Below are 18,078 nucleotides of genomic sequence, written 5' to 3'. Positions count from 1 at the left end.
TTTTAGCGGCGGGCGCCGTCACGTGACGCGGAGTGACGTCACCGAATGTTGTTGTCGGGGCGGGCGGGGCCGCGCGGCGAAGATGGAGGCGGCGGCGGGGGGGCGGCGGGGCGCGCGCCGGGCGGCACCGGGGGGACCCCAGGTACGGCGGCGGCGGGCCGGGGGCACCGGCACCGCGGCTCCGCGGCCCGCCGGGACCCGCGCTGTCCGGGACCCCCGCGCGCCTCCGGGGGGGCTCCGCGCGGCGGTGGGGGGGGGCTGCGATCCCGGGGTCCGGTGCGGTCCGGTGCGGGGTCGCGGTGCGCTTGGGGGGGCGCGCGGTGAGGGGCCGTGCGCCGTGCGGAGCGGGGGGGCCCGGTGCGGGTTTTCGGGGGGTGCAGCGGGGGGAGCCCTGTGCGGGTCCGGGGCGGCCCGGGGGTCCCCGTGTGCTTTGGGGGGGCTGCAGCGGCGGTCCCGGCGCGATCCGGTGCGGGGCTGCACCCCCGCTGCGGGTGGGGGTCCTGTGCAGTCCGGGGGTCCCGGTGCGGCTCGGGGGGCAGCGCCCGTGCAATGGGGGGGCCCTGCGGTCCGGGGCAGCCCGGCACCTTCGGGGGTCCCGGCGCGGTGCGGGGGGGTCGGTGCGGGTCGGGGTCCCGGTGCGGTGGGCTGTGCACCGTGCCCGGGGGGGGTCCCCGCGGGTCCGGGGTTCCCGCAGTGTCGGGGGTCCGCGTGCCAGCACGGCGGCGGCTCCGCAGCGCGGCCGGGGGGGCCGGGGGGGCCCCGCCGCACCGCGCCGGGCTCGGCGCTGCCGGCACCGCGAGCGGCGTGTCCCCCCCCCCCGCGGGGACCGTCCCGCCGCGGGGCCCTCGTGGGTGGCGCCCCCAGACCCCTCTCTCTGCGGGGACCCCTTCTCGGGGGGTCAGCCTGTGTCCCCCCTCCTTATGGGGGTCCCACCCGTGTCCCTGGGGGTGGCACGGCCGGGGGTCCCCCTGCGGGCCCTCCCTTTCCCTGCGGAGCCTGGGGGTGTGGCGCTGCCGACCCCCAGGTCCCTTTGGGGGTGCCCCAGCCCCCCCATCCTGCCCCGCATGGGTGCTCGGGGGGGCTCGGTGCGGGCTCGCCCCCCCGTTTGCAGCGGGGGAGGTTCCGGGGGTCCCGCGGTGCTGACCCGCGCTTGGTCCCGCAGGGCTCCCTGGCGGCGCGGGCACAGCCCCGGTGCCCCGGCCGGCGCTGACGGACCCGCGCCTCTGCGAGCCCCCCCGGGCCACCATGGACCCCCCGAGCGACGCAGGTGAGAGCCGGGGACTGCGGCCCGAGGGGCTCGGCCGGACTGCGCCGTGTCCCCGGCGCGTCCCCCGGCCCTGCAGCCCCCGCGGGACCCCCAGGTTGGGTACCGGGGGTCGCAGCGGCGGGGCGCATCCGCGCCAGCCGGGGAGCACCGGGGGGCCCCGGGGCCGTGCCAGCCGCCCCCCACCCCGGTTATCCCAGCCCGTGCCGCCGCCCCCCCACCCCGGTGCTCCCAGACCCCGGCATCCTCCCGCTGGGAGGGGAAACTGAGGCACGGCTCCCGGCCCCGCCGTGGCCCGGCTCACGCGTGGCTCTTTATGCCGCCGGGGGCGGGTCCCCGCCGTGCCACGCGTGGGGACAGCCGCGGTGACCCCCGGGGCCGTTCCCGCGCTGTCCCGGCTCCCGCTGGCTCCCCGGCGGAGCCGCCCTGTAATTATCCCGGTGGGAACTCCGGCGACATCTGGACGCGCTCGCGTGTCCCCCCCCCGCCCCGAGGGGCCACGCGGCAGCACCGGCACCGCGCCTCTGCGGGGAAACTGAGGCCCGGGCGGCGGCAGCGCCCCGTGCCCCGCTGCGGGGGCTCGCCGGGGCGGGGGGCGTGTGTCCCCTCTGTCCCCAGCCCCCCCAGGCGGTATTTTTGGAGCGGCCGCGGGGCTGGAGCGCCGCCCGGCCGTGCCTGGCACGGGGCTGGCACGCGGCGCGGTGGCACCGGGACACGGCCGGGCCGCCTCCGCCAACCCCGGGGCGCTCCTTGGGGTCCCCTCCCGGCTCCGGGGCTGCCTGCGGGCCTTGGGGGACCCCCTCGGGGGTGCTGAGGTGGGAGGTCTCGGCCGGGCTGGGGCTGTCGGGGATGTGGCGGAGGCGGCCCGTGTCCCCGGGGGTCCCAAATCAGCCCCCGGGGGTCCCAAACCAGCCCCCGGGGGTCCCAAATCACCCACTGGGGGACCCCAAATCACCCACTGGGGGATCCCAAATCAGCCCCCGGGGGTCCCCGGTCAGCCCCCGGGGGCTCTGGGACCCCCAGGGCTCCTTTTCCCGGCCCCATCCCAGAGCCGGGGGTCCCGTGGGTGCCGCTCCCATCCCTCGCTCCCCTCCTTCCCTCCCGGAATTCCTGGGGGTCCCCACTGGTCCCCCAACATCCCTGCGGGTCCCGCTGTCCCCCAGGAGTGCCACCAGCTCCGGAGGGGCTCCGCGGGCCCGGGCAGCCCCTGCCCTGCCCTGGGGGCCGGGAAGGAGTCTGGGGGTCGGACTGGGGGTCCGGGCAGCATTGAGGGGGTCCGGGCAGCATTGAGGGGTCCGGAGCCGGGCGGGCCCGTTCCCGCGGCCTCCTGCCCGCTGGCAGCACCAGAAATAGCCGGGCTGACGTCAAGCCCCAGAGCACCCCGGGGGGGGCACGGGGTGTCCCAGAAATATCCCGGCTATTAAAAGTCTTGGCTCGGGATTAACGCCTGGTAAATAAACGTGGCGCTGCCCCGGGGGGGGGGTTACGCACGGCCGGGGTGGCGGGGGGGCTCCCCGTAACCGGGGGGATGCCCCCGTCCCCAAAAAGGGGGGATTCCACGCTCGGCACGGTGTCACCCCCCCCGTGTCCCTGCAGGGCCACGTGGGGACACGGATCCCACGGGAAATGTGCTGAGCTGGCGGCTGCGCCCCCAGCCCCTCCTGGGGGGGCTCGGGGGGTCTGCAGTGGGGTGGGGGGGTCTCCTGCCCTCACGTTCCCAAAAATGGGGCTAATCCCCCCCCCACTCCGGACATCGCAGGTCTGGCTCGGCAGCGCTGAGGCGGATTAGCGTCCCCGGCAATTAGGGGGATGCGGGGGGTGGGACGGAGCTGGGGGGGGGGCGTGGGGACCCTAGCCCCCCGCAGCCTCCTCAGCCAGGGCAGCCCGTGCCCCCCGGCCCCGGGGCAGTTTGGGGGTGCAGCTGGGTCTGGGGGGGACACAGCGCATCCCCTCCGGGATCTGTTTGCCCCCCTCCCGGCACAATTCCCTATTTTTAGCCGGCTCCTCCCGTGCGCGGCTATTTCCAGGCGCCGGAGAGAATAGCCTGGGGGGGGGCGTGGGTGGGGGGGCCCCTGGGTGGGGGGGTCCCTCTGCCCTGCCCTGCCTGGAGCGGGGGGGCTGCGTTTGCTCCCGTCACCCCAAAACCCAGGGATGCTCCTTGACCCCCCCCAGCCGCCGAGGAGGGATTTGGGGAGCTGAGGTTGGGTCTGGGGGCGCGCGTGGCCCCCCGCTCCCAGCCTATTCAGGGGGTCACGGGTGTCTCTCTGCAGAGGGGGGGTCTGGCCGTGAGCCCCCGCTGGAGCTGCTGCCCCGTGTCCCCCTGCCCGCCCCAGGTGAGTGGGGGGCGGCCCCCCGTGCCCCCCAAAACAGTGAGACCACCCCAAAACCCGGTGACAGCACCCCAAACCCGGTGACATCCCCCATGAGTGTGCAGGGGGAGCGGCTGGATGCGAGTGGATTCAGGTGTGCAAGGACAGGTGTGCAAGGACAGGTGTGCAAGGGGAGCTGCTCCAGCCCTGGGGGTGCTCCCCCCCCCCCCCCCCCCCCACTGCAGACCCCCGGCCTCTCCCGTGCCCCCATTCCGTGGGGTTACCCCTGTTGTGCCCACGGGCACCTCTCTGTTTGGGGGTCCTGGGCAGCGAGGGGTTAAACATCCCCGTCCCGGGTGGTCCCCGCAGGGTGGGAATCCCGCAGGGTGGGGGTCCCACAGGGTGGGCTGTGGCACCCAAAGTGCCGGGTTGGCACCTCCGGGGGGGTTTTTGAGCCCCCCAAGCGCTGCCCCCTCCAGGGCTGGGTGCTGCCGCCCCCCACTGCACCCCAACACCCCCCGGAGACCCCCGGCTGGGGCTGGCACGCTCGGGGGGCTGCAGGAGTACCCCCAAATCCCCCCCGGGAGAGCCAAACCCCGGAGCTGCGCTGGTGGGGGGGCTGGATGGGGCTGGGGTGGTCGGGACGTGGGGGGGCTGTGTGGTTTTGGGGGGCTGTGTGGTTCTGGGGGGGCTCTGGTTTTGGGGGGCTGGCTGTCCCCGGGGGGGTTTCTCGGTGCCGGGGGGGGCTGCTGTCCCCCTCCACGCGCGGTGACGTCCGTGGGGCCGCGGGGCCGCGTCAGTGCCCGGCGGGCGGCGGGGCTGGGGGGGCTCATTGGCATGCACGGCGCGCCCCCCGCCCGCCCCCGCCTTCCTGTGAGCGTGGGGCCGCCCCCCCCTCCCGATCCTGCACAGCCCGGCCCTCCTGCTGGGGGGGGGTCCTGTGCCCCCCGGGGGTCCCTGGGGGGATGTTCGGGGTGGGGGGGGCGGTGTGTGCTGCAGATGGAGGGGTTTGATTGCCCCCCCCCTCCCCGTTTTTAATTTTTGGGGGGCTTAACTGAGGTGGGGGTTGATCCAGGGGGAGACCCCTGAGGGTTTCCTTGACGCCCCCCAGAACCCCCTCCGAGTCCTCCACCGATTCTCCCCGGGGCACCCCCAAACCACTCTCAGCCCCCCCTGCATCCCTGCCCCCCCCAAACCTGCCCCTTAAAGAGCTTCCCTCCCCTCCATCATTCCCGGTGTGTCCCATCCCCTCCATCATTCCCGGGGTGTCCCGTCCCCTCCATCATTCCCGGGGTGTCCCATCCCCTCCATCATTCCCGGGGTGTCCCATCCCCTCCGTCATTCCCTCCATCATTCCCGGTGTGCCCCCCTCCCCTCCATCATTCCCTCCATCATTCCCGGTGTGTCCCCCTCCCCTCCGTCATTCCCTCCATCATTCCCGGTGTGCCCCCCTCCCCTCCATCATTCCCTCCATCATTCCCGGTGTGCCCGCCTCTCCTCCGCCATCCCCTCCATCATTCCCAGGGTGTCCCATCCCCTCCATCATTCCCTCCATCATTCCCAGGGTGTCCCCCTCCCCTCCATCATTCCCTCCATCATTCCCGGTGTGCCCCCCTCCCCTCCGCCATCCCCTCCGTCATTCCCGGCTGTCCCGTCCCCTCCGTCATTCCCGGCTGTCCCGTCCCTTTCCCGCACAGCGTGTCCGTGTCCGGAGGGGCCGGAGGAGGCGGGGGTGGACGCGGGGCTGGCGGCGGCGCGGGAGCAGCAGCTGCAGCGGGAGCTGGTGGCCCTGAAGCAGCAGCAGCAGCTCCAGAAGCAGCTGCTCTTCGCCGAGTTCCAGAAGCAGCACGAGCACCTCACCCGCCAGCACCAGGTCCAGCTCCAGAAGCACCTCAAGGTGGGTGGGGGGCACGGCCGGGGTTGGGGGGAATGGCTGGGGGTGCTGGAGAGGTGGGGGGTGGTGGTTCTGGGGGGATGGAGCTGTGGGGTGCCACCAGTCTGGGGGGATGGAGCTGTGAGGAGGGGTACTGGGGATGGTGGAGCTGTGGGGTGCCACCAGTTTGGGGTGATGGAGCTGTGGAGTGCCACCAGTCTGGGGGTGATGGAGCTTTTTGGGGAGGTATTGGGGTTGATGGAGCCGTTGTGGGGACCCTGGGAGCGATGGAGCCCTGGGGTGTCACTGATGGAGGGTGAGGGAGCTCTGGGGGGACACCGGGGGTGCCCCCCTGCCCCCGGGGCAGTCAGCCGGGGGCCGTGGGGGTCCCACGGCGGTGCCCGGCCCGCAGCAGCAGCAGGAGGCGCTGGCAGCCCGGCGGCAGCAGGAGCTGGAGCAGCAGCGGCAGCGGGAGCGGCAGGAGCTGGAGCAGCAGCAGCGCCTGGAGCAGCTGCAGAGCCTGCGCCCCAAGGAGCGGGGCCGCGACAGTGAGCGGGGCTGGGGGCTCTGGGGGGCTCTGGGGGGCTGCAGCGGGGCTCTGCGGGACCCCACTGCCCCCTGACCCCCCACCCCTGCCCCAGGCGCCATCGCCAGCACGGAGGTGAAGCTGAAGCTCCAGGAGTTCCTGCTCAGCAAGACGAAGGAGCCGGGCCCCGGCGCCCCCAACCATTCCCTCCCCCAGCACCCCAAATGTTGGTAGGTGCCCCCCAGCCCCGCAGGACCCCCCCGAGGCGCCCTGGGGGTGTCCGAGCGGGGTCTCTGCCACCTTCACCCCCCCCCAGGGCTCACCACACCTCGTTGGACCAGAGTTCCCCCCCCCAGACCGGCAGCCCGGGGACCCCCCCGTCCTACAAGCTCCCCCTGCTCGGCACCTACGACGGCCGGGACGATTTCCCGCTGCGCAAGACCGGTGGGTGCGGCGGGCGGGGGCGCGCCGGGGTGGCGGTGGCACCCCGGTGACACGGCTGTGTCCCCAGCCTCGGAGCCCAACCTGAAGGTGCGCTCGCGGCTGAAGCAGAAGGTGGCAGAGCGCAGGAGCAGCCCCCTGCTGCGGCGCCGCGACGGCTCCGTGCTCAGCGCCTTCCGCAAGCGGCACGTGGAGATCACCGGTGCGGGGACGGGGGGACAGAGCGGGGATACCGGGGGGACAGCGCGGGGATACCATGGGGACAGAGCGGGGACAGCGGAGGGACAGAGTGGGGACAGCGGGGGGATACCATGGGGACAGAGCGGGGACAGTGGGGGGACAGCGAGGGGATACCATGGGGACACCACAGGGACACTGCAGGGACACCACGGGGACACCGTGGGGACACGGGCTGGGCTCACTGCCTGCCGCGCTGTCCCCAGAGCCCCCCTGGCCTCTGGGGTGACACACGTGACACACACGTGTGCACAGGGCAGAGTGTCAGGGTGTGGGACACTGTGTGACGTGGAGCCTGTGTGACACACGTGTGTCCTGCGGTGTCAGTGTGACACAGAGAGTGTTAATGTGATGCACACGTGTCCCACAGTGTCAGGGTGACATGAGGCAGTGTCCCCGTGCCCGTGTGACCCCCGTGCCCGTGTGACACCCGTGTCCCCGTGCCCGTGTGACACGCGTGTCCCCACAGTGTCGTCGGTCTGCAGCAGCGCCCCCGGGTCGGGGCCCAGCTCCCCCAACAGCTCCCACGGTGCCCACAACGGCCTGGCCGCCTCCGTCCCCAACATCCACAGCGAGGTACGGCGGGCACGGGGACAGGGACAGGGACACGCCGGGGCTGGCGGCGTCCGTGTGGCCTGTCCCCACGCATGTGGCCTGTCCCCACGCATGTGGCCTGTCCTGCGCTGTCCCCGCGGGACTGACGCCGTGTTTGCTGTGCCGCCACAGCAGCTCCTGCCCCAGCCCCACGGGCTGGCCCTGGACGGGGCCCAGCTCAGCCTCTACACGTCCCCGTCGCTGCCCAACCTGTCCCTGGGGCTGCAGGCCACTGTCACCGTCACCAGCGCCCACCTGCCCGTGAGTGGGGCACGGGGATGTGGGAGCCCCACGGGGACGGGGGCATCAGGGACCCCTGGGGACATGGGGACAGTGGTGGGTGGCATGGAACCCCAATGGAGGACATGGGGACAGTGGTGGGTGGCATGGAACCCTAGGGAGGACATGGGGATAGTGGTGGGTGGCATGGAACCCCAATGGAGGACATGGGGACAGTTGTGCGTGGCATGGAACCCCAAGGGGGACATGGGGACAGTGGTGGGTGGCATGGAACCCCAATGGAGGACACGGGGACAGTGGTGGGTGGCATGGAACCCCAATGGAGGACATGGGGACACCATGGTGCGTGGCATGGAACCCCAATGGAGGACATGGGGACAGTGGTGGGTGGCATGGAACCCTAGGGAGGACATGGGGACACCGTGGGGGTGACATGGGGGCCTGGCACCCTCTGGCAGGGATGTGGGGACCCCGCGGGGGTGGACAGGGACCTGGCACCCCGGGGGCAGCACGGGCGCCCCGGTGCCAGCGCTGTCCCCGCAGGTGTCCCCGAAGCTGTCGCCGCAGGCGGAGGGCGAGCGGCCGGGGGTGTCCCCGGGGGTGTCCCCGCTGCGCCCCGGGGCCGCCCTCCCCGGGAAGTTCCTGAGCACCTCGTCCATCCCGGGCTGCCTGCTGGGGGTGGCCCTGGACGGGGAGGCCCCGGCCGGGTCCCCGTCGCTGCTGCAGCACGTGCTGCTGCTGGAGCAGGCGCGGCAGCAGAGCGCCCTGATCGCTGGTGAGCCCCGGCGCTGCGTGCCGCGGTGTGCCCTGGTGTGCCCCTGGTGTGCCCCCGTGTGCCCCAGTGTGCCCCTTATCCCCCCCGGTGTGCCCCAGTGTGCCCCTTATCCCCCCCGTGTGCCCTCGGTGTGCCCCTTATCCCCCCCGGTGTGCCCTCGGTGTGCCCCCGTGTGCCCCGGTGTGCCCCCGTGTGCCCCTTATCCCCCTGACTGTCTCCTCAGTATCCCCCTGATCCCCCCAGTCCTCCCTCAGTGTCCCCTTGGTCCTGCCTCAGTGTCCCCCTGATTGCCCCTCGATGTCCCCTCAGTGTCCTGCTCCGTGCCCTCAGTGTCCCCTTGGTGTCTCCCTGATCCCCCCAGTCCTCCCTCGGTGTCCCCTCAGTGTCCTGCTCTGTCCCCTCGGTGTCCCCCCGATCCCCCCAGTCTTCCCTCACTGTCCCCTCAGTCCTTTCGTGGTGTCCCCCTGCTCCCCTCTCAGTGTCCCCTCAATGTCCCCCAAGTGTCCCCTCAACGTCCCCCCAATGTCCCCCTCCTCCCCTCTCAGTGTCCCCTCAACGTCCCCCCAATGTCCCCCTGCTCCCCTCTCAGTGTCCCCTCGATGTCCCCCAAGTGTCCCCTCAATGTCCCCCCAATGTCCCCCTGCTCCCCTCCCAGTGTCCCCAGTCCTTCCCCAGTTTGCTCTCTGTGACCCCCAGTCCCGCCCAGTTCACCCCTCGCTCCCTCCCCGGCTGTCCCCCTGTCTGTCCCCGTCTGTCCCCGTCTGTCCCCCTCTGTCCCGGGTTTCGGGTGGCTCTGACGCCGTGCCCGCAGTGCCCCTGCACGGGCAGTCCCCGCTGGTGACCGGGGGGCGCGGGGGGGGTCCCCGCGGGAGCAAGCTGCCACGCCACCGGCCCCTGAGCCGCACGCAGTCCTCGCCGCTGCCCCAGAGCCCCGCGGCGCTGCCCCACGGCGCCCTGCAGCACCACTTCCTGGACAAGCAGCAGCTCAAGGTGGGCCGGGGGCGTGGGGTGGGGGGGGACGGGGCACGGCTGACCCCCAAACTGCAGCGGGGAGGGGCGGTGTGAGCGGGGAAACTGAGGCACGGCATGGGGAGTGGGGTACGGGGCACGGCTGACCCCCAAACTGCAGCGGGGATGGGTGGTGTGAGCAGGGAAACTGAGGCACAGCATGGGGAACGGGGGATGGGAGTGGGGTGTGGGGCATGGCTGACCCCCAAACTGCAGCAGGGAGGGGTGGTGTGAGCGGGGAAACTGAGGCACGGCATGGGGAGTGGGGTACGGGGCACGGCTGACCCCCAAACTGCAGCAGGGAGGGGTGGTGTGAGCGGGGAAACTGAGGCACGGCATGGGGAGTGGGGTACGGGGCACGGCTGACCCCCAAACTGCAGCGGGGAGGGGTGGTGTGAGTGGGGAAACTGAGGCACGGCATGGGGAGTGGGGTGGGAGTGTGGGAGTGGGGTGTGGGGTACAGCTGACCCCCAAACTGCAGTGGGGGTGCAAGCAGGGGAAACTGAGGCACGGCATGGGGAATGGGGTACAGGGCACCACTGACCCCCAGACTGCAGCGGGGATGGGCGATGTGAGCGGGGAAACTGAGGCACGGCACGGGAAGCTGGGGAAGGGCTGCACAGAGGTGTGTGTGGGGGGGTGTGGGGTGGCTGTGGGGCACGGGGGGGCCGTGGGGCAGACGTGGGGGGTCGCTTGACCCCCGCGCCCCCCCAGCTGCTCCCCAAGGGGGGGGAGCTGGCGCGGCAGCCCCCCACGCACCCCGAGGAGACGGAGGAGGAGCTGACGGAGCAGCAGTCGCCCCCCCCGGGGGAGAGAGGCCCCCCCGGGCCCCCCCTCGGCCCCCCCCTCGCCCTGGCGCCCCCCGAGGCCGGGGACCCCCCGGAGCAGCCGCAGGACCCCGAGGGCGGCCAGGAGCCGGGTGACAGCGGGGACGAGGCCCCCGGGGACCCCGACGTCGCCGAGCTGGGCGTCACCTACAAGCAGGTGAGGCTTTTGGGGGGGATTCGTGTCCCTCCATCCCCCAAATGCACCTCCAGCACCCCCTGCCCTCCCCCTGCCGCGCCGTGCGTCCCTCCCCCCGGTTTTGGGGGCTGCGGCGGCGGCGATGGGTCGGGGGGTTGGTGACTCGGGGGGTCGGTGGGTCAGGGGGTGGGTGACTCGGGGGCTCGGTGGGTCAGGGGGTCGGTGGGTCAGGGGGTCGGTGACTCGGGGGGTCAGTGATTTGGGGGGTGGGTGACTCGAGGGGTCAGTGACTCGGGGGGTTGGTGACTCGGGGGGTCAGTGACTCAACCCCCCCCCGTCCCTGTCCCCGCCGCCCCCACGCCGTGACCCCCCGACTCATCCCGGCCCCCCAGGTGTACCCCGAGCTGCCGCTGTACCCCGCGCCCCCCCTGGGGGTCCTGGCCCTGCCCCACGCCGCCCTCGCCCGCGCCCAGTCCTCCCCTGCCAGCGTCAGACCCCCCCCGCCCGAGGGGCCCCCCAAGCACCTCTTCACCACAGGTACGGCCGGGGGGGGTTCGGGGGTCCCTGTGCCCCCGGCTCTGGGGCCTGGGGGGCTCCTGTGCCAGGGGAAGTGCTGGGGATGGTGGTGACCTCCACGAGTGTCCCGTTCCATGCTGGGGCTGTGGGTGTTCCTCTCCCGTGGGACTCCCTTCTTTCCTGGCTTCCCAATCCTTCAGGGCACCCAGGGGTGCCCCTGCTCCACAGGATCCCTCTGTGCCCTGGGGTTCCCAATACTTTGGAATGTCCTGTGGTCCTCTACTCCATCAGATCCCTCTGTCCTCTGGGGTTCCCAATATTTTGGAATGTCCTGGGGTCCCCCTGCTCCATAGGATCACTCTGGGGTTTCCAATACTTTGGAATGTCCCCCTACTCCTTCGGATCCCTCTGTCCTTTGGGGTTCCCCAGATTTTGGAGTGTCCTGCAGTCCCTCAATGCCACAGGATCCCTCTGTCCCCTGGGGTTCCCCAGATTTTGGAGTGTCCTGGAGTCCCTCAATGCCACAGGATCCCTCTGTCCCCTGGGGTTCCCCAGATTTTGGAGTGTCCTGGAGTCCCTCAATGCCACAGGATCCCTCTGTCCCCTGGGGCTGCCTGGTGTCCCCCAATCCCCCGGACCCCCTTTATCTCCCGCTGTTCCAACACCCTGGGGAGCCCGGGGCTCCCCGGATCCCCCGGGATCCCCCTGCCCCTGGGCTGCCCCGCGGGGGTGTCCCGGGTGCCAGCCGTGCTGTGCCCAGGCGTGGTGTACGACACCTTCATGCTGAAGCACCAGTGCACCTGCGGGAACACCACCATCCACCCCGAGCACGCCGGCCGCATCCAGAGCATCTGGTCCCGGCTGCAGGAGACGGGGCTGCTGGGCAAGTGCGAGGTGAGGGGGGCTCCCCACGTTCGGGGGCGTGGGGGCGGCGCGGGGAGCCCGGCGGGCTCAGCCTGTGCCCCTTGCCAGCGCATCCGGGGCAGGAAGGCGACGCTGGAGGAGATCCAGACGGTGCACTCGGAGCACCACGCGCTGCTCTACGGCACCAGCCCCCTGAACCGCCAGAAGCTGGACAGCAAAAAGCTGCTGGGTGGGTGCTGGGGGGTCCCCGATGCCTGGGACCCCCCCTCTCCGCAGCGGGGTCACCTCGCTGCCCCGTTCCTTGTGATCCCTCTGTTCCTTGTGATCCCTCTGTTCCCTGTGGGTCCCCATCCCCTGGGGCGTCCAGGAGAGTCCGTGTCCCATGGGGGTCCCAGTCCTTGGGGTGTTCAGGGGTCCCAGGGGATCCCTCTGTCCCCTGGGGTTCCCAATCCCTCGGGGTGCGCAGAGCCCTCTGTCCCCTGGGGTTCCCAATCCCTCGGGGTGCCCAGAGCTCCCCTTCTCCCACAGGATCCCCGTGTCCCCTTGTCCCCATCCCTTGGGGTGCCCAGAGCTGCCCTTACCCCACAGGACCCCAGTGTCCCCTGGAGTTCCCAATCCTTCGGGGTGCCCAGAGCTGCCCTTACCCCATGGGATCCCCGTGTCCCCTTGTCCCCATCCCTTGGGGTGCCCAGAGCTGCCCTTACCCCATGGGATCCCCGTGTCCCCTTGTCCCCGTCCCTCGGGGTGCTCAGAGCTGCCCTTATCCCACGGGATCCCCTTGTCCCCATCCCTCGGGGTGCCCAGAGCTGCCTTTACCCCATGGGATCCCCTTGTCCCCCCCACCCCTTGACCCCGCAGGTCCCATCACTCCGAAGACGTACGCGGTGCTGCCGTGCGGGGGCATTGGGGTGAGTCTGGGGGCAGGGCTGGGGGTGCCCGGGTCCGTGCCCCGCTGAGCGCCGCTGTGCCCGCAGGTGGACAGTGACACGGTGTGGAACGAGCTGCACTCGTCCAGCGCCGTGCGCACGGCCGTGGGCTGCCTGCTCGAGCTGGCCTTCAAGGTGGCCGCGGGCGAGGTCAAGGTGGGCGCGTTGTGTCGCCGTCACACGTGTCCCTGCCGTCACACGTGTCCCTGCCTGTCCCCCGCGTGTCCCAGCTGTGTCCCAGTGCCACGCACGCACCTCAGTGTCCCACATCCCTCTGTCCCAGCTGTGTCCCAGTGCCACACGTGTGTCACACACACACACCTCAGTGTCCCACATCCCTCTGTGTCCCACCTGTGTCCCTGTGTCCCAGCTGTGTCCCAATGCCACACGTGTCTGTCACACATACACACCTCAGTGTCCCACCCATGTCTCTGTGTCCCACCCATGTCTCTGTGTCCCACCCGTGTCTCTGTGTCCCACCCGTGTCCCTCTCTGTCCCCCAGAATGGCTTTGCCGTCATCCGCCCCCCAGGCCACCACGCCGAGGAGTCCACAGCCATGTGAGTACAGGGACGGGCTGGGACCCCCACCCAGGACCACCCCTGCCCAGGGCCACCCCCCGCCCAGGGCCACCTCACCCAGGGCCACCCCTCCACCGTTGTCCCTCGTCCCCAGGGGCTTCTGCTTCTTCAACTCGGTGGCCATCTCGGCCAAGCTGCTGCAGCAGCGGCTCAGCGTGGGCAGGATCCTCATCGTGGACTGGGTAAGGGGGGGCCCTGCAGCCTCGGGGGGCGCGTGGGTGGCCGTGGGGGGGTCCCTGACACGCGGGTGCCCCCCCAGGACATCCACCACGGCAACGGGACCCAGCAGGCCTTCTACAGCGACCCGCACGTGCTCTACATCTCCCTGCACCGCTACGACGACGGCAACTTCTTCCCGGGCAGCGGGGCCCCCGAGGAGGTACCAGGGGGTCTCTGGGGTTGGGGGGCCCCACATGCCCCCCTGGCCCTGGCTGTGGCACCGGGGGTCACCCGTGGCTGTGCCCAGGTGGGCAGCGGGCTGGGCGTGGGCTACAACATCAACATCGCCTGGACGGGCGGCGTGGACCCCCCGATTGGGGACGTGGAGTACCTGACGGCCTTCAGGTGGGGGGCACGGCTGGGGGGGGTCCTGCCTCGGGGAACCCCCCTGGCCTGGGGGTCCTGAGCCCCTGGGGGGGCTCTGTCCGATGGGAGGGGTCCCTGTGTCCTGGGGAAGGGTCTCTGCAGTGGGGGGGGCCTGCATCAGGGGGTCCCTGCACATCTTAAAGGGGTCCCTGTGCACTTTGGGGGGGTCCTTGCATACCTTGGAGTGGTCTCTGCACACTTTGTGTGGTCTCTGCACAATTTGGGTGGTCCCTGCACACTTTAGGGGGGTCCCTGCACACTTTGGGTGGTCTCTGCACACTTTAGGGGGGTCCCTGCACACTCTGCTCCCTGCGTGGCTCCCCAAGTCCTGGGGTGTCCCTGTACCCTGGGAGGGTCCCCATGTCCCGACCCCTGGGTGCTCCCCCACCCTGGCGGGGGTCCCAGCGCCAGGGGTCCCTGCCCTGGTGGGGGTCCCTGCCCTGGCGGGGGTCCCTGGCAGGGGTCCCAGCGGCGCCGCCCCCAGGACCGTGGTGATGCCCATCGCCACCGAGTTCTGCCCGGACCTGGTGCTGGTCTCCGCCGGCTTCGACGCCGTCGAGGGCCACCTGTCCCCGCTCGGGGGCTACTCCGTCACCGCCAAGTGTGAGTGGGGTCCGGGGGCGCGGGGGGGACCCCGGCCCGGCCGCCCCTCGCCCCTCACGCCCTGCCCGCCGCCGCCAGGCTTCGGGCACCTGACCAAGCAGCTGATGATGCTGGCGGGGGGCCGGGTGGTGCTGGCGCTGGAGGGGGGGCACGACCTGACGGCCATCTGCGACGCCTCCGAGGCCTGCGTGTCCGCCCTGCTGGGCCTCGAGGTACGGCGGCCCCGGGCGCCTCGGCCCGCGCTGTGCCTCAGTTTCCCCGCCTTGGCTGCGGGGACCCCGCTCCCTCCCTGCCCCGGCTCTGGGGGTGCCGGTGGCAGTTTGGGGGGGCTGACGGGGTGTCCCCCCACAGCTGGAGCCCCTGGACCCGGCCCTGCTGCAGCAGAAGCCCAACGTGAACGCGGTGGCCACGCTGGAGAAGGTCATCGAGATCCAGAGTGAGAGCGGGGACACGGGGGACACGGGGGGGACGTGGGGGGACATGGGGGGACGTGAGGGGTCCCAGTTCTTTCCTGGGGGGACAGGAGGGTCCCTGAGGGGTTCTGTCACAGGGAGGGGGGACACTCAGAGGGACATGGGAGGACACATGGGGGGTCCCAGGGGCACACGGGGGATCTCTGAGGGGTCCTTGAGGGGTTCTGTCCTGGGGGCACACGGGGGGGCCCTGAGGGGTCCCTGGGGCCGATTCTGTCACATGGGGGGTCTCGGGGGCACACCGGGGGTCCCGGGGGGGCACAGAGGGGGTCCTGGGGGGGCACAGAGGGGGTCCCGGGGCCCGGTGCCAGCCCTGCCCGTCCCCAGGCCGGCACTGGGGCTCGGTGCGGCGCTTCGCCGCCGCCGTGGGCCGGTCCCTGCTGGAGGCGCAGCGCGGGGACACCGAGGAGGCCGAGACGGTGACGGCCATGGCGCTGCTGTCCGTGGGCGCCGAGCACCGCGGGGGCACCGGCACCGGCACCGGGACAGAGCCCCCGGCCAGGTACGGCCCGGACACGGGGAGGGGGGGACACGGGGGACACGGGGTGTGACACTGGGGAGACACAGGGGGACACGGGGAGGGGGGGACACAGGGGACACGGGGTGTGACACTGGGGGAAATGGGGGGATACAGAGAGGGTGTGACACTGGGGGGACATGGGGTGGGTGTGACACTGGGGGACACGTGGGGACACGGGGAGGGTGAATGGAGTGGGGTGTGACGCTGGGGGACACAGGGGTGTGGCACTGGGGGCCACGGGGGTGTGGCACCAGAGGGGACACAGGAGTGTGACATTGGGGGACACAGGGCTGTGACATTGGGGGACAGGGGGGTGTGACATTGGGGGACACGGGGCTGTGACATTGGGGGACAGGGGGGTGTGACATTGGGGGACACGGGGCTGTGACATTGGGGGACAGGGGGATGTGACATTGGGGGACATGGGGGTGTGACATTGGGGGACACGGGGGTGTGACATTGGGGGACATGGGGCTGTGACATTGGGGGACACAGGAGTGTGACATTGGGGGACATGGGGGTGTGACATTGGGGGACACGGGGGTGTGACATTGGGGGACATGGGGCTGTGACATTGGGGGACACAGGAGTGTGACATTGGGGGACACCGGGGTGTGACACCACAGGGAACACAGGGCTGTGACATTGGGGGACAGGGGGCTGTGACATTGGGGGACACGGGGATGTGACATTGGGGGACAACGGGGTGTGACACCAGAGGACACAGCAGGGCTGAATGCAGCTGGCTGTCCCAGGGGGGTGACAGACACTTGTCCCTGCCCAGGCCAGCGGAGGAGCCGATGGAGGCCGAGCCCACGCTCTGACCCGTGCCAGGGAACGCCCGGGAGAGAGGAGAAACACACACAAAAAAAATCACAGTAAAAGGAAAAAAAAAAGAAAAAAAAATCCCAAAACACACACAAAAAAAACACTAAAAACAAACAAACAAACAAAAAGGACAAAAAAAAAAAAAAGGCAGAAATCGAAAGGAAAACCAGAAAAAAAAAGAGGAAAATATTTTCTTTTTCTATTAAAAAGAGGAGAAAAACACAAAAAAATCCCCCCGCCCGTCCTGTGCCCCCGGCTCCCTGCGGTGTTTGCGGTCGTGTCTCTTGTGCAGCAGCGGTTCCACCAGCACCCCGTGTCCCCCCGTGTCCCCCCGTGTCCCCTCTGTGTCCCCCCGTGTCCCTCGGGTCCCCCCGGCGCTGCCCGGACCCCCCGGGGCTCCTCGAGAATTTTTTTTTAGGGTTTTTTCCTGATTTTCCCCTGATTTTTGTGTGTCTCCCCCCCTCGTTCCCTCCCTGGCTCCGGCTCCGTCCCCCCCTGGGGGAGGCGATGGGAAATCTTCGTGCCTTTAAGTAAGTATTTTTTTTTAATGCCTTAATTTCCCTTCATTTCGGGTTTTTTTTTAATTTTCTTGGGTTTATTTTTGTTTCCCTTCGGCCTCCCCGTTTTGGACGGGGACGTGAGACAAAGGGACGAGCCCTGTCCCCACCCCCCTCACTTTGTCACCCCGCCGCCTTCGTTGGGATCAAACTTATCCGTATAGGAGAGGGAAAAAAAAGAAAAAAAGAGGGAAAACCACTTTATTTTCCTGTTTTGTCACCAGCCGGAGGGGCCTCAGAGCGATTTTAGCTTTAAAAGAGAGAAAACCACCCAACCCCCCCCCCAGAAAAAAGGGATATAATTTTATTACAGATGGATTATTTAATAGTATTTTTTTAATTGGGGTGGGGGCGGAGGGGGGGACAGGGACAAGCGCGTCGCGGGTTAAATTATTCCGGGGGTGGGAGGGGAAATTTGGGGTGGTCCCAAATGAGGAGAGAGGGGTAAGGTTGTCCTTGTCACCTCCCCTGGGGGGGAAGGAGCCCGGTTTGGGGTGAGGAGGGGGGGATTGTGCGTGTGGAGGGGGTCCCCATCCCGGGAGAGGGAAACGCCTCTGGATTTTGGGGGGGAAAGAGGGGCTCGGGCCCCCCCGGCAGCGTGCCCGGCTTGCTTTGGGCTGGTGTCCCCCCCGCCCCGCCGTGTGTCCCCCGTGTCCCCCCGTGTCCCCCCGGCCCCGCTCACGCTCGCTCTGGGTCTCGGTTCGGTATTTTGTAAGATGTCCCCCCATGTTCGTCCTTGTATAAATAAACTGTTTCTGGCAATACCCGCCGGGCCCGCTGCCTTTTGGGGGGGTGCTGGGGGTGCCCCCGTGTCCCTCTCTCCCCGTGTCCCCTTTCCCTGCCCCGTGCTCACCGCCGTGTCCCCACGTGCCTCAGTTTCCCCAGGCATGGCGAGAGGCGCAGGGAGGGCGCGGGGCGGGTCCCCTTTGTCACCCTTGGGCTCGGGGGGCTCTGTCCCCGCTGTCCCCCCGATCCCGGCTCTGTCCCCCCTAATCCCGGCTCTGTCCCCACTGTCCCCCCCGATCCCGGCTCTGTCCCCACTGTCCCCCTCGATCCCGGCTCTGTCCCCACTGTCCCCCCCATCCCGGCTCTGTCCCCGCTGTCCCCCAGCACTCGGGGCCGGGCTCGGTTCCGGAGCTTTATTTGGTTCCAAACGGGGCAGCCCCGCGCACACCGGGCCGAGGGGGGGTCCCGGGGGGGTCCCGGGGGTCCCGTCCCCGCTGCAGAGGGCGCAGCTGGGGACGGGGCTGGCAGCTCGGTGTCCCCGGGCTGTGTCCCCAGAGCCGCGGGGCTCGGGACCCCCTGCCCGGGCTGAGGGGGGGTCCCTGGGGCGGGCGAGGCTGAGCACCAACCGGGAGAACCGCTGGGTTTGGGGGGAAGGAGTGAGAGTGAACCG

At 70.3% G+C, this 18,078-nt stretch overlaps 1 protein-coding gene across 1 annotated transcript; it reads left to right on the top strand.

The window, feature by feature from the left end:
- Positions 1 to 1,166: 1,166 nt before the first annotated feature.
- HDAC5 (histone deacetylase 5) lies at positions 1,167 to 17,448 on the top strand. The gene is made up of 26 exons (XM_077788380.1): positions 1,167 to 1,267; positions 3,535 to 3,597; positions 5,271 to 5,470; positions 5,859 to 5,994; positions 6,088 to 6,202; positions 6,289 to 6,416; positions 6,484 to 6,615; positions 7,120 to 7,226; positions 7,377 to 7,505; positions 8,028 to 8,259; positions 9,071 to 9,267; positions 9,982 to 10,251; positions 10,623 to 10,767; positions 11,507 to 11,640; positions 11,719 to 11,839; positions 12,469 to 12,518; positions 12,585 to 12,692; positions 13,040 to 13,095; positions 13,211 to 13,298; positions 13,376 to 13,495; positions 13,583 to 13,680; positions 14,186 to 14,304; positions 14,383 to 14,516; positions 14,656 to 14,740; positions 15,105 to 15,279; positions 16,082 to 17,448. Exons 1-26 carry the CDS (start codon positions 1,246 to 1,248, stop codon positions 16,119 to 16,121), a joined length of 3,204 nt encoding a protein of 1,067 aa, XP_077644506.1. The 5' UTR covers positions 1,167 to 1,245; the 3' UTR covers positions 16,122 to 17,448.
- Positions 17,449 to 18,078: the final 630 nt, after the last annotated feature.

The sequence above is a fragment of the Lonchura striata genome, chromosome 25 (assembly GCF_046129695.1).
Source record: "Lonchura striata isolate bLonStr1 chromosome 25, bLonStr1.mat, whole genome shotgun sequence".
Classification (NCBI taxonomy): Eukaryota; Metazoa; Chordata; class Aves; order Passeriformes; family Estrildidae; genus Lonchura; species Lonchura striata.
This window is presented reverse-complemented; position numbering and strand designations above follow the sequence as displayed.